The sequence below is a fragment of the Syngnathus leptorhynchus genome, chromosome 5, assembly GCF_054491065.1.
Source record: "Syngnathus leptorhynchus isolate UIUO chromosome 5, UIUO_Slep, whole genome shotgun sequence".
Classification (NCBI taxonomy): domain Eukaryota; kingdom Metazoa; phylum Chordata; class Actinopteri; order Syngnathiformes; family Syngnathidae; genus Syngnathus; species Syngnathus leptorhynchus.
In genome coordinates, this window is record NC_141199.1 from 9681008 (window position 1) to 9699264 (window position 18257).

Sequence of the window (18257 nt, forward strand, 5' to 3'; positions counted from 1 at the left end):
TGAGTGCGATACCATCCGCTGACAAACAACAGCCTTGCACTCCCAAACATTGTCACGGTCCTGCCACGCCAGGTCAGCGGCGGAGGAAAATATCGGTGACGTTACTCCCATCCCACCCACCACCCCACCTTAGTTTAGTAGGGCGGGGGGGATGTTGCTGTTGGATTGCCGAAGACCAATCACAACGCGGAATCGGACGTCACCGTAGATTGATGGCCAATAGGGAGCCGAGCCTTAGCTGTCAATCAAGTCCAATTCGGATGAGTGGGCGGGATGTTCACTGGGCTGTAGTTCCGTCATCCAGCTCATCTCCGGGGCTACAGGGGGCCAATGTTGATTTGGGCTAATTCTCGTCGTTGTAGGTGAACATTAGGGTTTTAAAAGCCTCGGGTTGCTAACACGAATCCATTCGATTGAGAAGACCGCATCCCCGCCCTGCCCGTCGCTGTTTATTTTATTTTATTTCATTTCTACTGGGGAGACTGGACTGACGGTGAGAAGCCAGGGGGCCTCGATCGGAGGGGGCTACAAGGAGTCCGAGGAGAAGACTGGCTCCTCCGCGACCCGGGATTGTCGCTCGATATCGGTTTAGGTAAAGCGAGGAGCGGCTGCACCCTCGCGGCACCATCAGCGGACAGCCTGTTCAAGATCAACACCACGTTTTGGATTTAGGAAAGACTGTCTCGTCCTAATCGACCTGCTTGGTGGAACCTGAGCGCGACTCATCGCCCGTTGACAGGTTGTCATCATGGGCAACGCGCCCACGGCCAGGAAGGGCAGCGAGATGGAAAGCGGTGAGTAGAGCAAAAGCAGCACGCTGCCCACCTCAGCATCACCTGGCCGGCCGGCCGGCTCCAGCCCCTTCTCAAAGAGGCCTAACGATTATAGATTTATTAAGAACCACAACCAACTCTGCTGTATACATCATCCAAATACTACACAATGAGCCATACGTACATTATGTAAGTACTGTTGGGGTTTGCAAAAATCTACAGCTGCATTACATCAGCTCTTACTAATGTTTTGCATCTCTTATGAAGCCAAAATCATCAGAAAAGGCAGATTACTAAATGCCAACCACGATTGTGTACATACTTCGAAATCATCTAACTCGTGGCACGTGGGCCGGATCCGGCCCACCACCTCATTTGAGGTGGCCCACAAAAGTAAATCATGAGTCAACTTTGTGTTTCTTGCCATCACTTTGAATAGTACTGACTAATGGTAAGCACTTTTGTTTCACCAAAACCCGTATTGAAATAAATCGACCAATATACTTCATAAACTATGATTTTAAATTTAGTTTTCCGTCAATTAGGCTACTTGTATGTATGCAATACAGAACTATGAGGATGTGCTAATACAGTTCCATAGGCTTGAGAGTTGCCTCTGGCCTCCAGTTTTCTCTTTTCTGGCTTCCCACCACATTCCAAACACATGCTTCCTTGGATACTGAACGACTCTAGATTGTACACTCGCCGTTTGTCTACATGCCCTGCGATTGGCTGGAGAACAGGGTGTACCTTCTCAACACTAGAAAGCTTAAGTGGTTTATAAAAAAAAACATATATAGATGGAGAAATTTCATACCCCAAAATGTAACTTTCACACAAAATTGCAATTTTATATTCCTGATCAGAAAGCAGCCACAGGAGGCCATACTTACATTGACATCTATTGGCCATTGTTATGAGCACTGATACCTTGTAAAAAGACTGGTATACCTGGTATTGGTAGTCGCCCATCCCTAGTTTAAAACAAAATATTTTAATGGTTTATGTTTGAACAAGTTATTTAACTATTCACTGTTGAAATTTCTGAATTTCAAAGCATGAGCTTAAAGTCTGGTAAATTGAACAGGGTTCATTACTTGTTGCCCTTCACAGTTAAGAAAAGACTAAATCAAAATAATAAAAAGAGTATTGTCGGTGTTATCGTCTACAGTCAAGGAGTTCCTTGCTAAGGCCAAAGAGGACTTCCTGAAGAAATGGGAGAGCCCTGAACAGGTGAGAGAAACTGCACACCTATAGCCATGCTTCTAAATTTGTGCTGCTTAATTATTTCAAATTGTAGCATGACACCACATTTACATTTTGTAGTATTTTGTAAAAGATGTTGCTGTCTGCCCAAAATGTATTCCTAAATTCCCAAATGAAAGTTCCCGAAAAAAATGGAACACTTAAAATGCGCTCGTCAAAGAAAAACAAACCAAACTCACTCTTTGTGTGCGTGTGTGTGTGTGTGTGTGTGTGTGTGTGTGTGTGTGTGTGTGTGTGTGTGTGTGTGTGTGTGCGTGTGCGCGCGTGTGTGCTTTTTTTTTTATATTTTATTTTCAGAACACTGCTTGCCTGGAGCAGTTTGAGAGGTTGAAAACTCTGGGCACGGGCTCATTTGGTCGTGTTATGCTGGTAAGGCACAGAGAAACGGGACAGCATTACGCCATGAAGATCCTCAACAAGCAGAAGGTCAGTTTGGGCCAGAGGTCCGGACACACTCTCTGGCACAAGGCAGAAATGATGTTGTGTTTCCATATTGGCGGAAAGCATTCCAATGTAGTAATTGTTTTTGTCCTGGGCATGAAACTGTGGACTAGCTCTACACCTTCAACAGAGGTGCATGGGGGTTCACTCAAACAGCCTATGTTTGTTTTGTTGACTTGTAGAAGGAATTTGATCGTGTCCTACGAGAGTTCTGTGTCTTGGAACCAGCCTCTCTGATACGGGCTGTTTGGTCCTTGTACCGTGTGAGAGTTTGATCAAGGAGGGCTTCTGCTCCTCTGCATCAAGAGGAACTAGATGAGGTGGCTCGGCCCTCTGTTTACCCTTGGATGCCTTGATGACGTTAGATTCTGGAGAGACTATGTCACCTGGCTCACCTGGCTGGCTTGCGAACATCTCTGACTTCCCCTGGAAGAGCTGGACAAAGTGTTTTGAAAAGAAAGCACTTCTATGGGAGTGGCCTTCAGAGTAAACCTATGTTGTCTGTCACTACATTTAGGACTTTCCCAGGGATGTTTTAGCGGGGCCCCCCAGTTCTCCTTCCTAAAAGATGTTTTGGTGGATTTGGAAAGAAATTTGTATTTTTTGTTTGGCAATGCCATGCGTTGATTAGGATAACAATTTCCCAAATAGCGTGGACGCCTGATATTCGCTGGAGATAGGGATAAGGGGAGAAGATATTACAACAATCTTTCACACTCACATTGACGCCCACTTATCCTAATATGCATGTTTTAGGAACGTGAATGCAAGGTGACCAAAGAAAGCCCAGGAAATTCCACTTAGGAAGACCAAAGGCCACTTTCAAAGTCACATTTCTAACCGTCAATCAGATTCATCGTTAAATTGAAAGAACACTCCTTTTTTCATAATCAGGTCCATTTAACTTCTCACTTTCTCCCAATTTTATTTTAGGTGGTGAAGCTGAAGCAGATAGAGCACACTCTGAATGAAAAAAGAATTCTTCAGGCCGTCAACTTTCCTTTTCTCGTGCGATTAGAGTACTCGTTCAAGGTAAGACGATTGTGTATGGTTGTAGTGTATGCCGATGCCATGTGGGAACACCTCGACAGCATACTGTACCTGTTCCCCAGCTGGCCATTCTCCGCTTTATCCATTTAAGCTGTTTGGATACCTTAAATGCCCCGGGACTGAATGCTTTGATGCTTCAGATAAACCTATTAGCAGAAAGCTTGCTCAATGTCTGCTTTTTTATTTTTATTATACCTACCCGACATTTCACAGAATTAATTGGTGTATGGAATGAACCGGTTTATGCATTGCAAAGATAAAAACGATGCTCTGCACTTGAATCAAGTCACGATCCACGTGGTGCCATATTTCTTTGATACTGACCTTACTGCAGTTCCATTTCCTTATTTTTGTGGAGAGCGGCCTCTAGTGGCACATTTTTGGGACAAGATTATGGAGGCTCTCCTTAATCAAAGATGACAGTATTTTGGCGGCATTGAAAGTAGGCCTTCTGGATTATATTAGAAAACACGATTAATGTCCTATTTCAACACTGTCAAATATAATAAATACAATAACAGACATCTTACCAAAATTTCAAAAAGAATGTACAGTGGAATTAAAAGCTTTTGGCAAAATTATTTTGAAGACGCTTTAAAGGTTTCAATCATAGTCAAATAAAAATACAGCATCAGATTTTTTTTTAACCTGGATTGAAAACTTTTCACACGCTTTATTTGCAGTAATCCAAAAATATATGGGTTTCAACGCACAACATTGTTCACTCTCTCTCTCTCTCTCTCTCTCCTACAGGACAACACTAACCTCTACATGGTGATGGAGTATGTGCCAGGTGGAGAGATGTTTTCCCATCTACGAAGAATTGGCAGATTTAGGTTAGTATGTTGTTGACATAAAGCATTTCTTGGGAGCAGATGTCAAATTTGTACTCCTACGTTTGCAGTGAGCCTCATGCTCGGTTCTACGCTGCTCAAATTGTTCTGACCTTTGAGTACCTGCATGCTTTGGACTTGATCTACAGAGATCTCAAACCGGAAAACCTTCTCATAGATCAACAGGGCTACATACAGGTAAATGGAGCCCCTTATTCAGGAATATGGGAGGGATTTGGGGTCTTACTCAGAGTTGAGTCATTGGTCTTTTCCCCTCTCAGGTGACAGATTTTGGCTTTGCCAAACGTGTAAAGGGCAGGACCTGGACACTCTGTGGCACCCCAGAATATCTGGCTCCTGAGATTATCCTTAGCAAGGTAAAACTCTGCTTTCCTCTCAGACGTATTAACAAGACAAGGATGTGTCCTTTTGCACTTTGCACGTTAATGAGATGCTTCATGGCCGTGCTCTTGTCCCATTAGGGATATAACAAGGCTGTGGACTGGTGGGCGCTGGGCGTACTGGTCTACGAGATGGCAGCTGGGTACCCCCCTTTCTTTGCTGACCAGCCTATTCAGATCTATGAGAAGATTGTATCGGGAAAGGTATACTCCGACTGACACTTGTATATATATTTATCATCATTGCCCCACTGTGAACTAGAAATGATACATTTGTATGCAAAACACACGTTTGATGATTTACTTTATCCAATTGCATTTTACAAGTGAGGCACCCAACTTTAGAGGGTGAGAAGAGCAATGGTGGTCAACTCTAAAAAGACAAATTGTGATTGTTTGAGAAAAGCAAGCAGCTTTGTTATTTGCCTTAGGTGCGTTTCCCGTCTCACTTCAGCTCCGACCTGAAGGATCTCTTGAGAAACCTGCTACAGGTAAAAACATTGCAGCTCCCTTTTGTGTTTGTTTGCCAAGCATCCTCAATGAATCCTAATGGAGGAAATGCATTGTTCTGATTCTCAGGTTGATCTCACTAAACGCTACGGGAACCTCAAGAACGGGGTCAATGACATTAAAGGACACAAGTGGTTTTCAACTACAGACTGGATTGCCATTTACCAGAAAAAAGTACGTGTGTTTTACGTGTTTGCGTTTTGTTCGAGATTCCGTGTGCAGGCAAATTGTCCTTCCCGTCCATCAACAGGTGGAAGCTCCTTTCGTCCCCAAGTTTAAGGGGCCAGGCGACACCAGCAACTTCGACGACTACGAAGAGGAGGAGATCCGCATTTCCTTCAATGAGAAATGTGCCAAGGAGTTTGGAGAGTTCTAGAGAGTACACATGAGTGAGTGAGTGAGTGAGTGAGTGAGTGAGTGAGTGAGTGAGTGAGTGAGTGAGTGAGTGAGTGAGTGAGTGAGTGAGTGAGTGAGTGAGTGAGTGAGTGAGTGAGTGAGTGAGTGAGGGAGGGAGGGAGGGAGGGAGGGAGGGAGTCGATAAGGAAGCTTGGGAAGTGGGAGCTAGGCTGGTCAAGTGGGAGTTGTAAGGGGGAGCCTTACCGTCTCCTGTCACAATCACAAGCACCAGCTGCAAAAAAAGAGGGAAAAGGAATGGAGCGAGGAGAATGATAACCAGCAGTGTTGCCTTTGTCTGTTCTGCTTTCTTTCTGATTCTGTCTCATGTTTGGATCCCTTTATAATGAAGGTGTGCTTCGGATTCACGGATTGGGCGACCCCTCTCGTTGAGAATTTCCTCTTTGCTGGTATGCTTTCCATCTTTCACGTTTAAAGCCCAAAAGAGGCGAGTCCATTTGTTAGAATCAACTGTTTCATTTGTTCGTCATACACGAGGAGCACTGGAACTGGACCGGATAAAAGTCTGCACTGATTTTTTTTTTTTTTTTTCAATTCACATTGGGAATTAGTTGATATGCTCTTCATTCATCCAGTGAGCAGTAGAAGTTTCAAAGTAAACGCTCAAATCAGACACGCACAGATACACGTACGGCTTGACAGGTTTTGGTTTTGCGACGATGTTTTTTTTTTTTCTCCATCCTCCATGTTGTATGTCCAAGTCACCAGTGTCATATCGTAAAGCGTATGATGCATTACAGACAGAAGTCACTCTTGATGACTGTGTGTGTGCGCGTGTGTGTGTGTCAGTGTTAGTCTCATTGCAACATAGCAACTTTATCCATCTCTATGGCAACGTTTAAATGTGATATCGTATCACACTAACTAACACAACGACGTGGACAAGGGAATGGACAAGCACTGTTTCGTGAAGGAACACTTAATGTTACATAATAGTATCTCAGGTTTGAACATATCACTCAGTTGGGGGACATTGGATAAACATAGCTTGCATGGAAATGGAAATTTCAAGTTCTGGTCAGAATTCAAAAGGAACAAAAGGGAATTTTTCGATATTTGATTAGTGTCTTCCACATTTTTGCCCTTCCATTTGGTTTTGTGACTGGACAAAAGCCTGTGTTGTGTTGTCTGCGCTCTGCTCTCATCTACTCTGCATGTTCTTGCCCTGAAAGGGACCACCTGAGGCAGACTACCTCAAACTGCTTCTGGATTACCAGAGCACTTTGATCTGTCATTGATGCTGGTCTTCTTTGTGTCCTTTTTTTTATTTCAATTGTTTTTAAACTACCCGACACTCATCTTGAGCCAATCACACCTCTCTCTCACTTTCTCTCTCTCTATTCCTCCCCCTCACTGTATGCTCTTTAAGTTACATGATACATATGGTCAGTACCTCCTTTAGCTACGATGACGAAGTGTTTCGATGACAATTCTGAAACAAAACAAACGTCAAGCCTTTTTTTATTATGATTTCATAGCTATATTGTTTCATCGCCGTATACTGGTTCTTGATGTTCTAGTAGAATTTCACGCAAAAAGTGTACTCCAAGAGCGATTGCAATTGCCCCAAGATAAGTGCAGGTTCTTCTGATCTTACACATTTATTTAATGAACTGCCTAAAGTAAATTGCACAAATTTAGTGCACCACTTGTTTTGTTCATTTTACTGACTTTTTCATTTTTATTTCACTGGCTTGGACCCACCTTGAAAATTAGATACTAATATATCTAAAGGGTTTTTTTCTGTAAGAAATGTAACATACCTGATGCTTACCTGACAAGACACTGAAACAAATGCTCACTTTCTGAGCTATTTCTTTTATGAGTAGAGGAAGAATTCTTGACCAATCAATCTGATGTCAAATTCACATTGTCATTAGATCAATCACGATTATTACTTTGCTATTTTTTATACTGTTGTAACCCAGTTGTTAAGACTTGCTGTATGCCATTCATGTCCAATTCAATGTTGACTCACATCATGGACAAAACAAAATTTAAAGTTGGAAAAATATTGTGTCTCTCATCGATGTTTCTGCAGTGACACTTCCCCTCAAAGCAGGCACAATGCTATGTTGCCACATTTTTAGGGAAATGAAAGACTTCTGTGTAAACCATGTTAACCCCTGCCACACATGCAGCTTAACACACACGACACACGCACACGCAGTAAAGGAAAGTCATGATGACAGTGACATAAAAAAACATGAGTGTAATATTTTGCAACATGAATATCATTCCAATAAAGTTTTACTTGTAAAATGATCTTGAAGTTTCCCGTCTTTCCTAAAGTGGTTTTGTTGCTTCTTCAGTAAATACAAGATGGGCAGTTGATTTAACAAACATTGTTTTGGTCTGGCAAAATGATCTGACACATTTGTAGGTTTAATAAAATGCAAATAAATTAAAGAAACAAAAAAATGTTGTTGTTTTTTAGTGTTTTTTTGGTTGTCATCAACTAATTTTGAGATGTGTTTTTTAGTTAGTCAGTTCACAATGTTAGCAAAGCTATTGAAAAGACTTTGGTTAAAAGCTTGACCCAAGGCTCACTAACATTTATGTATGCATACATATGTAATATGTCGATTTTTTTTCAGATTTGTCAAGTCAAATAAAGCTTATCAAAACTAAAACGACGCACTCCACCCTAAACTGGTTGCCAGCCAATCACAGGGCACACAGAGACGAATAACCATTCGCACGCACATAATCACAATTCAGAGTGATAAATCGGCCTACCAGTTGTGGAATGTGGGAGGAAACCGGAGCACCCGGTGGAAACCCACGCAGGCACGGGGAGAGCCTGCAAACTCCCTCCACACTGGAAAGCTGAAGCCGGACCGCACCTCTGAACTATGAGTGCCCCACCGTGCCGCTTGAGTCTGTACTTTTTATTTTACAAGTAGACAGTACTCGTAGTTTTGCTGATTGGGAGTACTTTTGCCCCCTCTGGTGTAGCATAAAGGTCAGCCATCCTCCTCGTCTCCGACAGTAATCTACTGCCGCCAGGGGGAACAGGGTGCCCTCCTCACCCACCCTCCTCACCCTCCTCCCATGTCTTGAGCGTCTATTCCCTGCCACCACGCGGCGCACACGCAGCCAGCCGCACGTAGCGTGCGTCAGTCTTTGTGTATCCGCCGTGGACTGCACACGATGACACGGTGAACAAAGAACGCAGCTGTGATGCGCCAAAAGCGAGACAATTCCACCTTAAATGCCGTCGCGAGCGCCATCTTCGGTCCACCTTAAGCGCACAACGTAGCGGACGAACGGCGAAGTGCCGAGCGGGCTTCCGTAGCGGTCCTCCAGCCGGGGAGTGATCGCACTCCGCTTCCAGCTTTGACACAGCAGCGCCACTTGAGGAACAAACAAATACACACGTTCTCGGGCCGAACCCCAAGGAGGAACATGTCCGGAGCCAACAAGTACCGAGACTGGATCCTGGAAACAATCGACTCTCTCCGCTCGCGGAAAGCGCGTCCGGATCTGGAAAGGATTTGTCGAATGGTCCGAAGGCGACACGGGTCAGACCCGGACCGAACCAGGGCAGAACTGGAAAAACTGATCCAAGAGCAGACTGTGCTTAAAGTTAGCTATAAGGGCTCCATCTCGTACCGGAATGCGGCCAAGGTGCAAAGGAAAAGCAGAAAGAAGAGTGAAGACCCTGTGAGCAATAACAACGGCGACAGCGCGCTCAGCTTCACCGACCAGGAGGACGACTCAGAGCCCAGCCCGTCTCAACTGGCAGAGGCCAGCAATAAACGTGGTGCTCCCTCCAGCCCGAGGAGCGGAAACAGGAGCATCAGCGGCGACGGGCCGGCGACGGCCCGTCTTGTAGATGAAGAGAACGCAAGTGCAGCGGCCGGAGCACAGGAAGTCCGTCCTGGTACCGGCCGCAACGATGCACTTGGGCGAGACAAGCAGCCGGGTCCGTCCGTGGATGACGCCCGCAACCAAACTTGCGCGGGGGGCGCCAGCACACGCAAGCACGCAGTGGCCCCTCAGCCCCAACTTCCAGGGGAGGGAGGGGGCATCGGATCCGACTTGGACCTGGGCGACCGGGTGGTGGCTTCAGTGCGCAGCCTGTCCGAGAGGAACCACCGGGGGACCGCCGCCGCTGCCGGCGGCAAAGGCCCCGTGAAGCCACTGGGGCTCAAGGAAATTTTGGGCTACCTGAGCAGCCAGGAGCGTCTCTTCGAGGAGAAGCTGACCAGGGGCAAAGTCAAAGTGGTCATGGAGAGAGAGGTGGCCCGGGGTAGGCTGCGCAGGACCCGCTGCGGGAACATTACTCTTCCTCTCAGGGGAATGACGACAACGGAGACGTTCGCCGCCGAGAATCTTGCAAAGAGCGCGCTGCAGCCCGCGATAAAGGTGGGCGACACTAACTTAATATTTGCAACACGTCCAGGCCCGCGCGGCGCGGTGAAGCGCTGTCTGCTGTTAAATTAATGAAAGCTGGTCGAGATCGTGCATGTTGCGACGGAAAGCGCTCCACTTCGCCAAATCACATTTTTAAAAAGAATTGGGGGAAAAAAGATACTGCTGCATAATCTAAATGTTATAGCGGGATGTGTTTATGGGACAGGCGTGCGTTCGGCCGTTTTTGCGTGTGCTTCAAGCACAAAAGCTGCAGGTTACAGCTCAGGAGCGGCTCCTGAAAGAAAAAAAAAAAAAAAGAAAAACGCGCACGCATGCTGTGAGCGGGTTTCTGCATGGCGCGTGCACGAGCGAGTTGTTCTTTGAAAGTGGGATCTGTGACGTGTAATTTTAGCTCTCGAGATCGGTCGTCGTCCTCTCGTCCACCCGACCCACACTCATTCCATAATTTGCATCAACCAATATGATCACTTTGTTCGCCATCCCCGTGTGTGCCAAGTTCGTATACTTATCATCGAATCCTTTGTATTATCCCCCCCCCCCCCCCCCCCCTCCACTTCCACTGCGTGACGTGAGCACACGAGCTATTTGCTGTCATTTAAAAATTGATTGTAAAGATTAAAAGCAAAACAGCTAACAAAGACATTCGGGTACTGAACACCTGTTTGATGTTTAAAAAAAACATCAAATGATGGAATCGCGAATCTCAGGGATGCATGTACAATAGTTTATATTGACATACTTTTCTTTATCCCACCAATTTAAAGGATGTCTTGGCCATTGTGAAATACATTTTCAAGAAGACAATGCATCTAGCCATGAAGCAAAAACTGTAACAATATTCCTTGAAGCAAGACACACAAGGGCAATGTCACGGCTTGCAAATCATCTGAATTGCAATCTAATTGAAAATTTATAGTGGGAGTTGAAGAAAATGTTTCATGACAAGGCTCCAACCTGCAAAGCTGATTTGGCAAAAGTGATGCAAGAAAGTTAGAGCCAGAAAGGTTGAGTACCGAGTATTGTTTATCACTCATTAAGTCCACGCCTCTGAGACTGTGAGCTGTCATCAAAGCTAGATATGTCTGTAAAAAACAGAATTTTGTTGGTGATTCAAATATCTATCATTTTTTTATCAGGTGTTGTAGACTAATAGGAAATATGCTCCATGCATGTTACATTCATTTTCAGATTGTTGTTTTTTTTTATTGTGTGTTGTGGTCCAAAGTGATGCAACATGGCAAAGTCTAATCTACATTTTGTTTACATCTTTCAAAACTTTGTTGTTGTGGCACTTTCCCGACTCTTCAGGATATGGAAGAAGCCAGTGAAGAGGATGGCATGCAGGAAGTGAATGAGCATCCCAGGAGTTCTAATGAAGAAGGAGGACAATCCCTGGTCGCCATGACAACCGAAGCAACTCCAATTGGGAAAGCCAGTGAAGATAGCGAGATTCGGAAAGCGTCGGAAAAGGAGAGCCTCTGTCACCCGCATCGGGACGAAAGTGCGTCTTTGTCGGAGTTGAAAAAAGATTTATTTCATGATTTATACTTTCATGAAACGCTTTCTCACAATTTTAGTATGTTGTACACACACGGTGATGTCGAACTGAGAGCTGTTTCTATTACAGATATTTTCAAAGCTAAAAATAGCACACTATTCGAAACGTCTCTTGGTATGATTTAGTTTAGTTTTACTCTAATGCAGACATTATCAATGAATACCTCACCGACAATGCTAGTCGAGGATGAGCCTATGTGTATTAGCGCTCATTCATTTGTGGACCTAATATTGTGGCCAGTGAATAACAGCTAAAACTCTTTGATGAGATCATCTATGTTTATTTACAAATCCTCTTCTCAGTTATGGATCCCCTCAGTCGGAATGGGTGTTCACCTTCTTTTACGGCATATGTGGAAAAAAGATCTGGGATACCTGATCAGCCACTTATGGATACGCAGGTAAGTTGCTATTTTGTAATCAATTATCAAAACAAACAAAGATATACACACACACACACACACACACACACACACACACACACACACACACACATGCTCAGGTGGTTTAGCATAACTTCACCTGTTAAACTGTTTGTGTTGAGTGCTGAATGTCATCGGTTTACGTCAATAATTAAAAAAAAAAACGTATCCTTACATGCAGAGTCAGCAGCACACCCGCTCAAGCTTCAACGGTGAGTAGTTTCTCTCTCCTTCTGTGTCTGTGTGTTTTGATGTTATTAACAAAAGCAGGGAATCAAACATTTTGGAGGTCAGGTATGGAATGTAAGCCAGAAGCAGGTGTGTCATCATGCCTACTCACACCCACCGCCTCCCCGAGAGACACTGGCCTTTCTGAAGAACAAGATATGAACGATGGCGTTAATAATGGAGGGTGAGTACAGTCATCTCTCATGGCTTTCAACAACATAGCAGGAGCTTGAATTATGAACCTCAATGGAGAGGGAGAACCCGATTTAATTGAAGTAGATTCATTCATTTAGTCAATTTTTTTGATTTCTAGGTTTGTAAAGATGGGAGGGGCCGGGGGGAGCCCGGTGGACTGGACTGTGGCTGATGTGGTCACTTATTTTACAATAGCTGGTTTCCCTGAGCAGGCCGCTGCTTTTGGTACACAGGTGAGGATGCCGCTCCCACTACTTGCCACTAGGGAGCGTCACAGACCTAATTAACAGTCGCACAATAAAGTCACTTCAGTACATTTCTCACTGTTGACCTCCTGCACTTGGATTTACTCTGTTTAGGAAATCGATGGGAAGTCTCTTCTCCTCATGCAGCGTAATGACGTTTTGACTGGCCTGTCAATCAGGCTTGGCCCCGCCCTCAAGATATACGAGCACCACGTGAAGGTTTTGCAAAAAACACACTTTGAGGATGAAGAATGTTCATGAAAGACACAAACTATGAAACTGAAAACATGAAATAAAAATGCACGGAACGTTTACACAATGCCACGCACACACTTAAATTATTGAGAATGATAAAGACTGTTTCAAAAACAATTTCTCTGTCAAACTACCCCATTCTTGGTTTATGGGTGCATATAGTTTATCCACTCATCCTTATTCTACACTCAAAATTGCTGGGTGAATTGTTATATTTAAAAAAAAAACCAAATCAGTTAAGTGGCTATTGATTTATGCCTTTTATATGCACCGAGTTTTGGGACAATCCAATCCAAACTGCAGCAGGAGTATTTCTGTGGTTTGTACTTTTGAAAGTGTAAAACAGCATGAAGCCAAATAAAGCAATTGTTTGTGCTAATGTGAATTTAAGGCAGAGACTATTATTGTACAAGAACAGGTTGCCAAAATGATCATAGATCTTGAAAGCTTTCATTGCTATTCTGTTGTTTGATTCAGCGTGTTATGTCATGTTGTGTCAGATTGATTGTTAGAACTGAAATGAAAAAACAAGAAGAATTATTTTTTCGTAAAAAAAAAAAAGGACATCGTCCTATTACCCAAATGTACCTAACATTGTGGCTGAAGATTGATTTTTCAAACTTGTTAGAACTCAAATGAAAAAAGAAACCTAAATAAAGAATTATTTTTTTGGTTAAAAAAACAACATCATCCCATTACCCAAGTGTACCTAATATTGTGGCTGGTGTCTATGGAGAACTACATTCTATATATCACAAAGGAATCTGATACCAGCCTCGGCAAAATGCAACCCAGTTCTTCCCTCAAGCGAAAACAGAGAGAGTTAAATAGTATGTAACATTTACTTGTTAATAAACACTCCAGCTAAGTGAACAAAACAAATCATTTATAAATATATCAATCATTCTAGGCTCTTTGAGAAGAATTTGTAAATAACATAAAAGCAATGATGTCATTGAATCACAGGTTGTCATGCACGCAGCTTTTCACGCAAACTCATAATTCTGTGACAATTTATTCCATCTCCTACATTTTCACAGCATATAATTGCTTCATTTTTATATTTCAAGATATGAATTATGTTCCATTTGCTGTCCTCCACAAACATGACTACCTCATTCGTTTGTCTCATTGTCCTCTTTCACACTTTTAAACATCACTTTTTGTTTCTCACATAGTCTATACAGTCAATTTGCGCTCTACTTGCTTATTTGCTCGAGAATTCTTGTGTCTTCTCCATGTGTGTATGTTCATGCATTTCTCTGACATTGAGTAATACCTATGCCCATGTATGGGATTTTGGGGGGGTGTCTGTGCATAGTTGTGTGCACACGCCGGGTTAATAAAGGCATCTAAGCAGGTACACGAAGTACTGTGGAAACATGTCGGTCATGGACAATTATAAAAATAGGGGGAGGTGGAAATGTATTCATGGGACCCAATAGGAGAAAGAAGCACGCAGTACCAAGAACCCGATACCGTTGGCTCTGATTCGAGCAGAAGTCAGATCAGATCATACCTGACTAATATAGTTTGACTGAACCCAGAAGGACATGTGAAGGAAATGAGAGCTTCTGCGGGAGCAGTGAGTTCAACAACAAATCATTTCATTTTGTCTCATACTACAAATGTATTGAATCATCTCATCTCATTGGGCATTTGACACATGTCAGATATTTTTGCTTGCTTGCTCTCAATTATTCTCATTTGCATAGCATCGAGTTCGTTACTTTGACTTATTTCTACCGCACAGTGTTTCACAACGAGCCTTTTTTTTTTTTTTTTTTTTTGCTCAGGACTGAAAGCATTTGGTTTCAAGATTAAAAATGACTTGAGACAAGTTATCTACTGTTCGTCTTTATTTTCAGGTAAACTTAGACGAGTGGTTCTCAAGTTACTGTTGTCACCCAATCACACAATCAGCAAATAGGTTAACAGCGATTATGTCAGAATTCCCTGTATGAAGTAAGGAATGATAAGGCCACAAAATTCCACTTATATTTTTGCATTTGTCTCTTCTTTTTGGGAAAGTGCCTTACCTATTGCATTCCGCGTGGAGAGTCAGTATGCTACAGAACCGTTCTACCCCAATGTCTCTCATAGACATCAGTCCAAATCATATTTTCCGGATGGCCAACGTTGGAATCACAATAAATGTCGACTGAAAATAAAAGGCCTTCAACCATAACTAATTTGAACAACATTTGTTGCACGATTGCAGTTGAGAATAGCTGACAATAACATTATTTGCAATGAAAAAGAGAATAGAATGTATTCATGATGTTGAGAAGGTCTGTATGGGGTACAGGTATGTGTCATTCTGCATAACCAATCATAAATCAGCTGAACAGGAAAGGTTGAGAAAAAAAAAAAAAGAGATGACCCTCAGGACGTGTGTGCTGGCACAATCATTGCCAAAATACACACTGAGTCATCAACCAAAGTATTACAGACATGACGGGCAACAGGTGGGCCATATATTCTGGGTTCTATCTATGCAATGGAACATTTTACTCCTCTGTATCTCCTTTTCTCATAGTTGCAGTCACACCAGTGGATCTGTCTGCCTACCTGGCCATCTGTATCACTTCACAGAAGCTTTTTCCAATGTATGTTTATTAGTAAAGCGTGATAGCGGCCAGCTGGATCTCGCCTCATGCCCATAAATGTTTGTTTTTGTCATTGAAGCCCATATGACAATACATGGTTGTTGTTTTTTTTATTATTGGCAGATGCATCTGCAACTTTGTGATGCCATTCACTCATGATTTAAATTTCAAATCACAGCAAAAAAACAATTTTGTGGCAAACCTCACACATTGGGTGATAGTTCAGGAGCACAGAGTCAGGTCTTGTGTGCCTGGTACGGATTGTGATGAAGTCAGTGGGAGATTAAGAAATTAATAATAAAAGTTCCCTAAAGGGCGGCTGTGTGTTTTGTAACTTTCATATTCATGTCATTTGTATTCTCATGAATTTGTTTGTACTGTTCTTTGACAATACTTAAAATATTTTTGGGTATGTTTTGGTCCCTGAATATAAACATTTTTTAAAGTGGATCTAGATCTTATATTTTGTGTGAATTTTGAGATTTTCGTAAATTGTCAGAATGTAAAATAAACATTGATTGAAAACACTTTGTGAGTTGTTTGTTCATTCATCTGTTTCGTTGATCAAGTTTCATGTGGTTACTTGTCACCAGAGTACAAACAAGAGAACGAAAAATTCTAACAAAAAAAGTCAAGTTGCCTTGATTAAATCTTTGCTGACTTTATAATTAATTTTAGTTTCCTGTATTGATTATTTCAAGCTCATATGGTCCATATAAGGTGCTGGGTTAGCATTAATCTAGTTGTGCAGTGCTAAACATCTCTATTATATGCAGCAATGTAAGAAACTAGTTCAATAATTATATATTTTAAAAACATCACATCTTTCAAACCTAACATCACAGCTTTAGAACAGCATCAAATTTGCAAATGAAGCATCGTGAGCAGGTCGATCAACAATTACGAAAAAAATGCACCAACGCTTGCGCGTAGCGGAACTTTTAATTGTTTTTATAGGGGAAGATATTTTTGAAGCACGATGTCCCGTCAGCTGTTTATTTCCGGTAGAAACGGAAGTGGATCCAAAGGGCTTGTGTAGGTGACCGAATGGCAGATAGCTGAAGCAATTTTTAAAACATTCTCACAGCATTGACTAAAGACAACCGGATTGAACACATTTGGTGCATAATCTATATCGAATAAAATGGGAGCTCACCTGGTCAGACGCTACATCACTGAGACCGACACCGAACCAGATCCGGCCAAGAAATTCGAGTTCGATCCCCAGTTTGGGTTTCCTGAGAGGAAAGAACGAGGTTTGTAGTAAGAACTAATGCCACAATAGTACGTCCGAGGATTGCATTTGTTTATTTTGCTTGGTGTCTGAAATTAGCGAATCTATTTTTGCATGTATGGATAAAATTCCGCGATAGCTTGTCAGCTCTGCCATTGCCGTTTGGAGCTGCTTTAAGCCATATTTTGACATTTACTTGTACTACTGCAGCAGTTCCATTTTTTTTTCTAGAGAGGGGCAGAGAGATTCAATATAAACAGGATGACATAAAAAATTATCATAACCGGGCTGTTTAATAAGGCCTTTTGAGCTCGCCATGTTTTCCAACCAAAATATTAAAATCACCGTAGTTCTGAAGTTCTGGGTTCGAATATCGTTTCTGTTTGGAATTTGCATGTCCTGGTTTTCTCCCACATCAGCAAAACATTCACGTTAATTGTGCTGTAATTCAAAAGATTATAATGCAGCTATTGGATACATTAATTCGTATTTCAAAGTAATTCCAAGTTAACTAAACAGTGATCAGTTACTAAGTATGGTAGCTAATAGTAAATAGTTATTCCACATGATGTGTTAAGTTGTAAAACAGTATTATATTTCATTTATTCAATTAATTTTCACACTTGCAACACAACCAATACATTTCTCAGCATGAACAGGTTAGCCTCTAAATGGTACATTACTTCTGCATCAAAATAAGATTGATGTTCTGTGTCATTTGCAGAGATGGTTGCAACCCAAGAGCAGATGAACTTGGCCCAACTGCCTTTGGAGCAGAGGGACTATTGTGCTCATCACCTCCTGAAGATCATGAAGTGCAAACGGGACAACTGGCCAAATTTTCTTGCCTGCAAACATGAGCGACATGACTGGGACTACTGTCAACACCAGGAGTAAGTGTTTACATCAATAGTGATTGGCGTTTTGTCAATGGTCATTTTTGCTTGATCGAATAGATTTGAATTAGAGGAAGATTTGATTTGGTGTCATTTATTTGCCTAAGGTAATCTAGAAACAATCAGTTTTATTAGCACACATAGGATTTTGTATTGTGTGCTCATGCATTGTACAGTCAAGCAAAATATGTATGTTTTTGTCTTTAGCTATGTGATGCGGATGAAGGAATACGAGAGGGAGAGGAGGCTCCAGCTGAGGAAGAAGAGAATTGAGGTCAATGCTGAAGCTGCATAATCAAGCACATATGTTCCCTCGTCTCTGTATATACCTTACACTGTTCACATTAAACAGTGCTGCTAAATTACAGATTACAGTCTTGTCTTTTTTTTGTTTTTTTTGAGGGAGGGGGGGATTTCATGCAGCTCTATATTGAGCTGCTTATGCTTTATGGTCACCCTCCAGCTCACTCACTGTATTTTCTCATGTAGATTTTACACCTTTGATCTATTCCTGTCAAATTCTGACCTCAACTAAATAAAACAAATGT

General features: G+C 42.4%; 3 protein-coding genes across 4 annotated transcripts; all 3 read left to right on the forward strand.

Annotated features, from left to right (window-relative positions):
* The first annotated feature begins 273 nt into the window (after positions 1-273).
* prkacab (protein kinase, cAMP-dependent, catalytic, alpha, genome duplicate b) lies at positions 274-8071 on the forward strand. Of its 2 annotated transcripts, XM_085912696.1 has the most exons (12): positions 274-592; positions 673-794; positions 1945-2006; positions 2337-2465; positions 3414-3512; positions 4284-4366; positions 4435-4561; positions 4645-4740; positions 4846-4968; positions 5196-5255; positions 5344-5448; positions 5525-8071. In XM_085912696.1, exons 2-12 carry the CDS (start codon positions 749-751, stop codon positions 5648-5650), a joined length of 1056 nt encoding a protein of 351 aa, XP_085768822.1. In that variant the 5' UTR covers positions 274-592; positions 673-748; the 3' UTR covers positions 5651-8071. The 2 variants fall into 2 exon arrangements, with proteins under 2 accessions (XP_085768822.1, XP_085768821.1); XM_085912695.1 differs by having other exon boundaries at positions 274-794.
* An 890-nt stretch (positions 8072-8961) lies between these two features.
* On the forward strand, positions 8962-14700 carry samd1b (sterile alpha motif domain containing 1b). Its single transcript, XM_085912145.1, has 7 exons — positions 8962-10059; positions 11377-11569; positions 11929-12026; positions 12229-12259; positions 12342-12459; positions 12589-12703; positions 12830-14700. Exons 1-7 carry the CDS (start codon positions 9097-9099, stop codon positions 12974-12976), a joined length of 1665 nt encoding a protein of 554 aa, XP_085768271.1. The 5' UTR covers positions 8962-9096; the 3' UTR covers positions 12977-14700.
* A 1852-nt stretch (positions 14701-16552) lies between these two features.
* ndufb7 (NADH:ubiquinone oxidoreductase subunit B7) lies at positions 16553-18076 on the forward strand. The gene is made up of 3 exons (XM_085912334.1): positions 16553-16835; positions 17538-17706; positions 17917-18076. Exons 1-3 carry the CDS (start codon positions 16724-16726, stop codon positions 18002-18004), a joined length of 369 nt encoding a protein of 122 aa, XP_085768460.1. The 5' UTR covers positions 16553-16723; the 3' UTR covers positions 18005-18076.
* Positions 18077-18257: the final 181 nt, after the last annotated feature.

Excerpts from the sequence above, each read along its gene's own strand:
- ndufb7 (XM_085912334.1), top strand. The coding sequence starts at position 16,724 with ATGGGAGCTCACCTGGTCAGACGCTACATCACTGAGACCGACACCGAA. Across the intron at positions 16,836-17,537 it reads TCCTGAGAGGAAAGAACGAG|AGATGGTTGCAACCCAAGAG; the intron begins GTTTGTAGTAAG and ends TGTCATTTGCAG. Across the intron at positions 17,707-17,916 it reads GACTACTGTCAACACCAGGA|CTATGTGATGCGGATGAAGG; the intron begins GTAAGTGTTTAC and ends TTTTGTCTTTAG.
- prkacab (XM_085912695.1), top strand. The coding sequence starts at position 749 with ATGGGCAACGCGCCCACGGCCAGGAAGGGCAGCGAGATGGAAAGCG. Across the intron at positions 3,513-4,283 it reads GATTAGAGTACTCGTTCAAG|GACAACACTAACCTCTACAT; the intron begins GTAAGACGATTG and ends TCTCTCCTACAG. Across the intron at positions 4,741-4,845 it reads CTGAGATTATCCTTAGCAAG|GGATATAACAAGGCTGTGGA; the intron begins GTAAAACTCTGC and ends TTGTCCCATTAG.
- samd1b (XM_085912145.1), top strand. The coding sequence starts at position 9,097 with ATGTCCGGAGCCAACAAGTACCGAGACTGGATCCTGGAAACAATCGAC. Across the intron at positions 10,060-11,376 it reads CGCTGCAGCCCGCGATAAAG|GATATGGAAGAAGCCAGTGA; the intron begins GTGGGCGACACT and ends CCGACTCTTCAG. Across the intron at positions 12,027-12,228 it reads AGCCACTTATGGATACGCAG|AGTCAGCAGCACACCCGCTC; the intron begins GTAAGTTGCTAT and ends CCTTACATGCAG.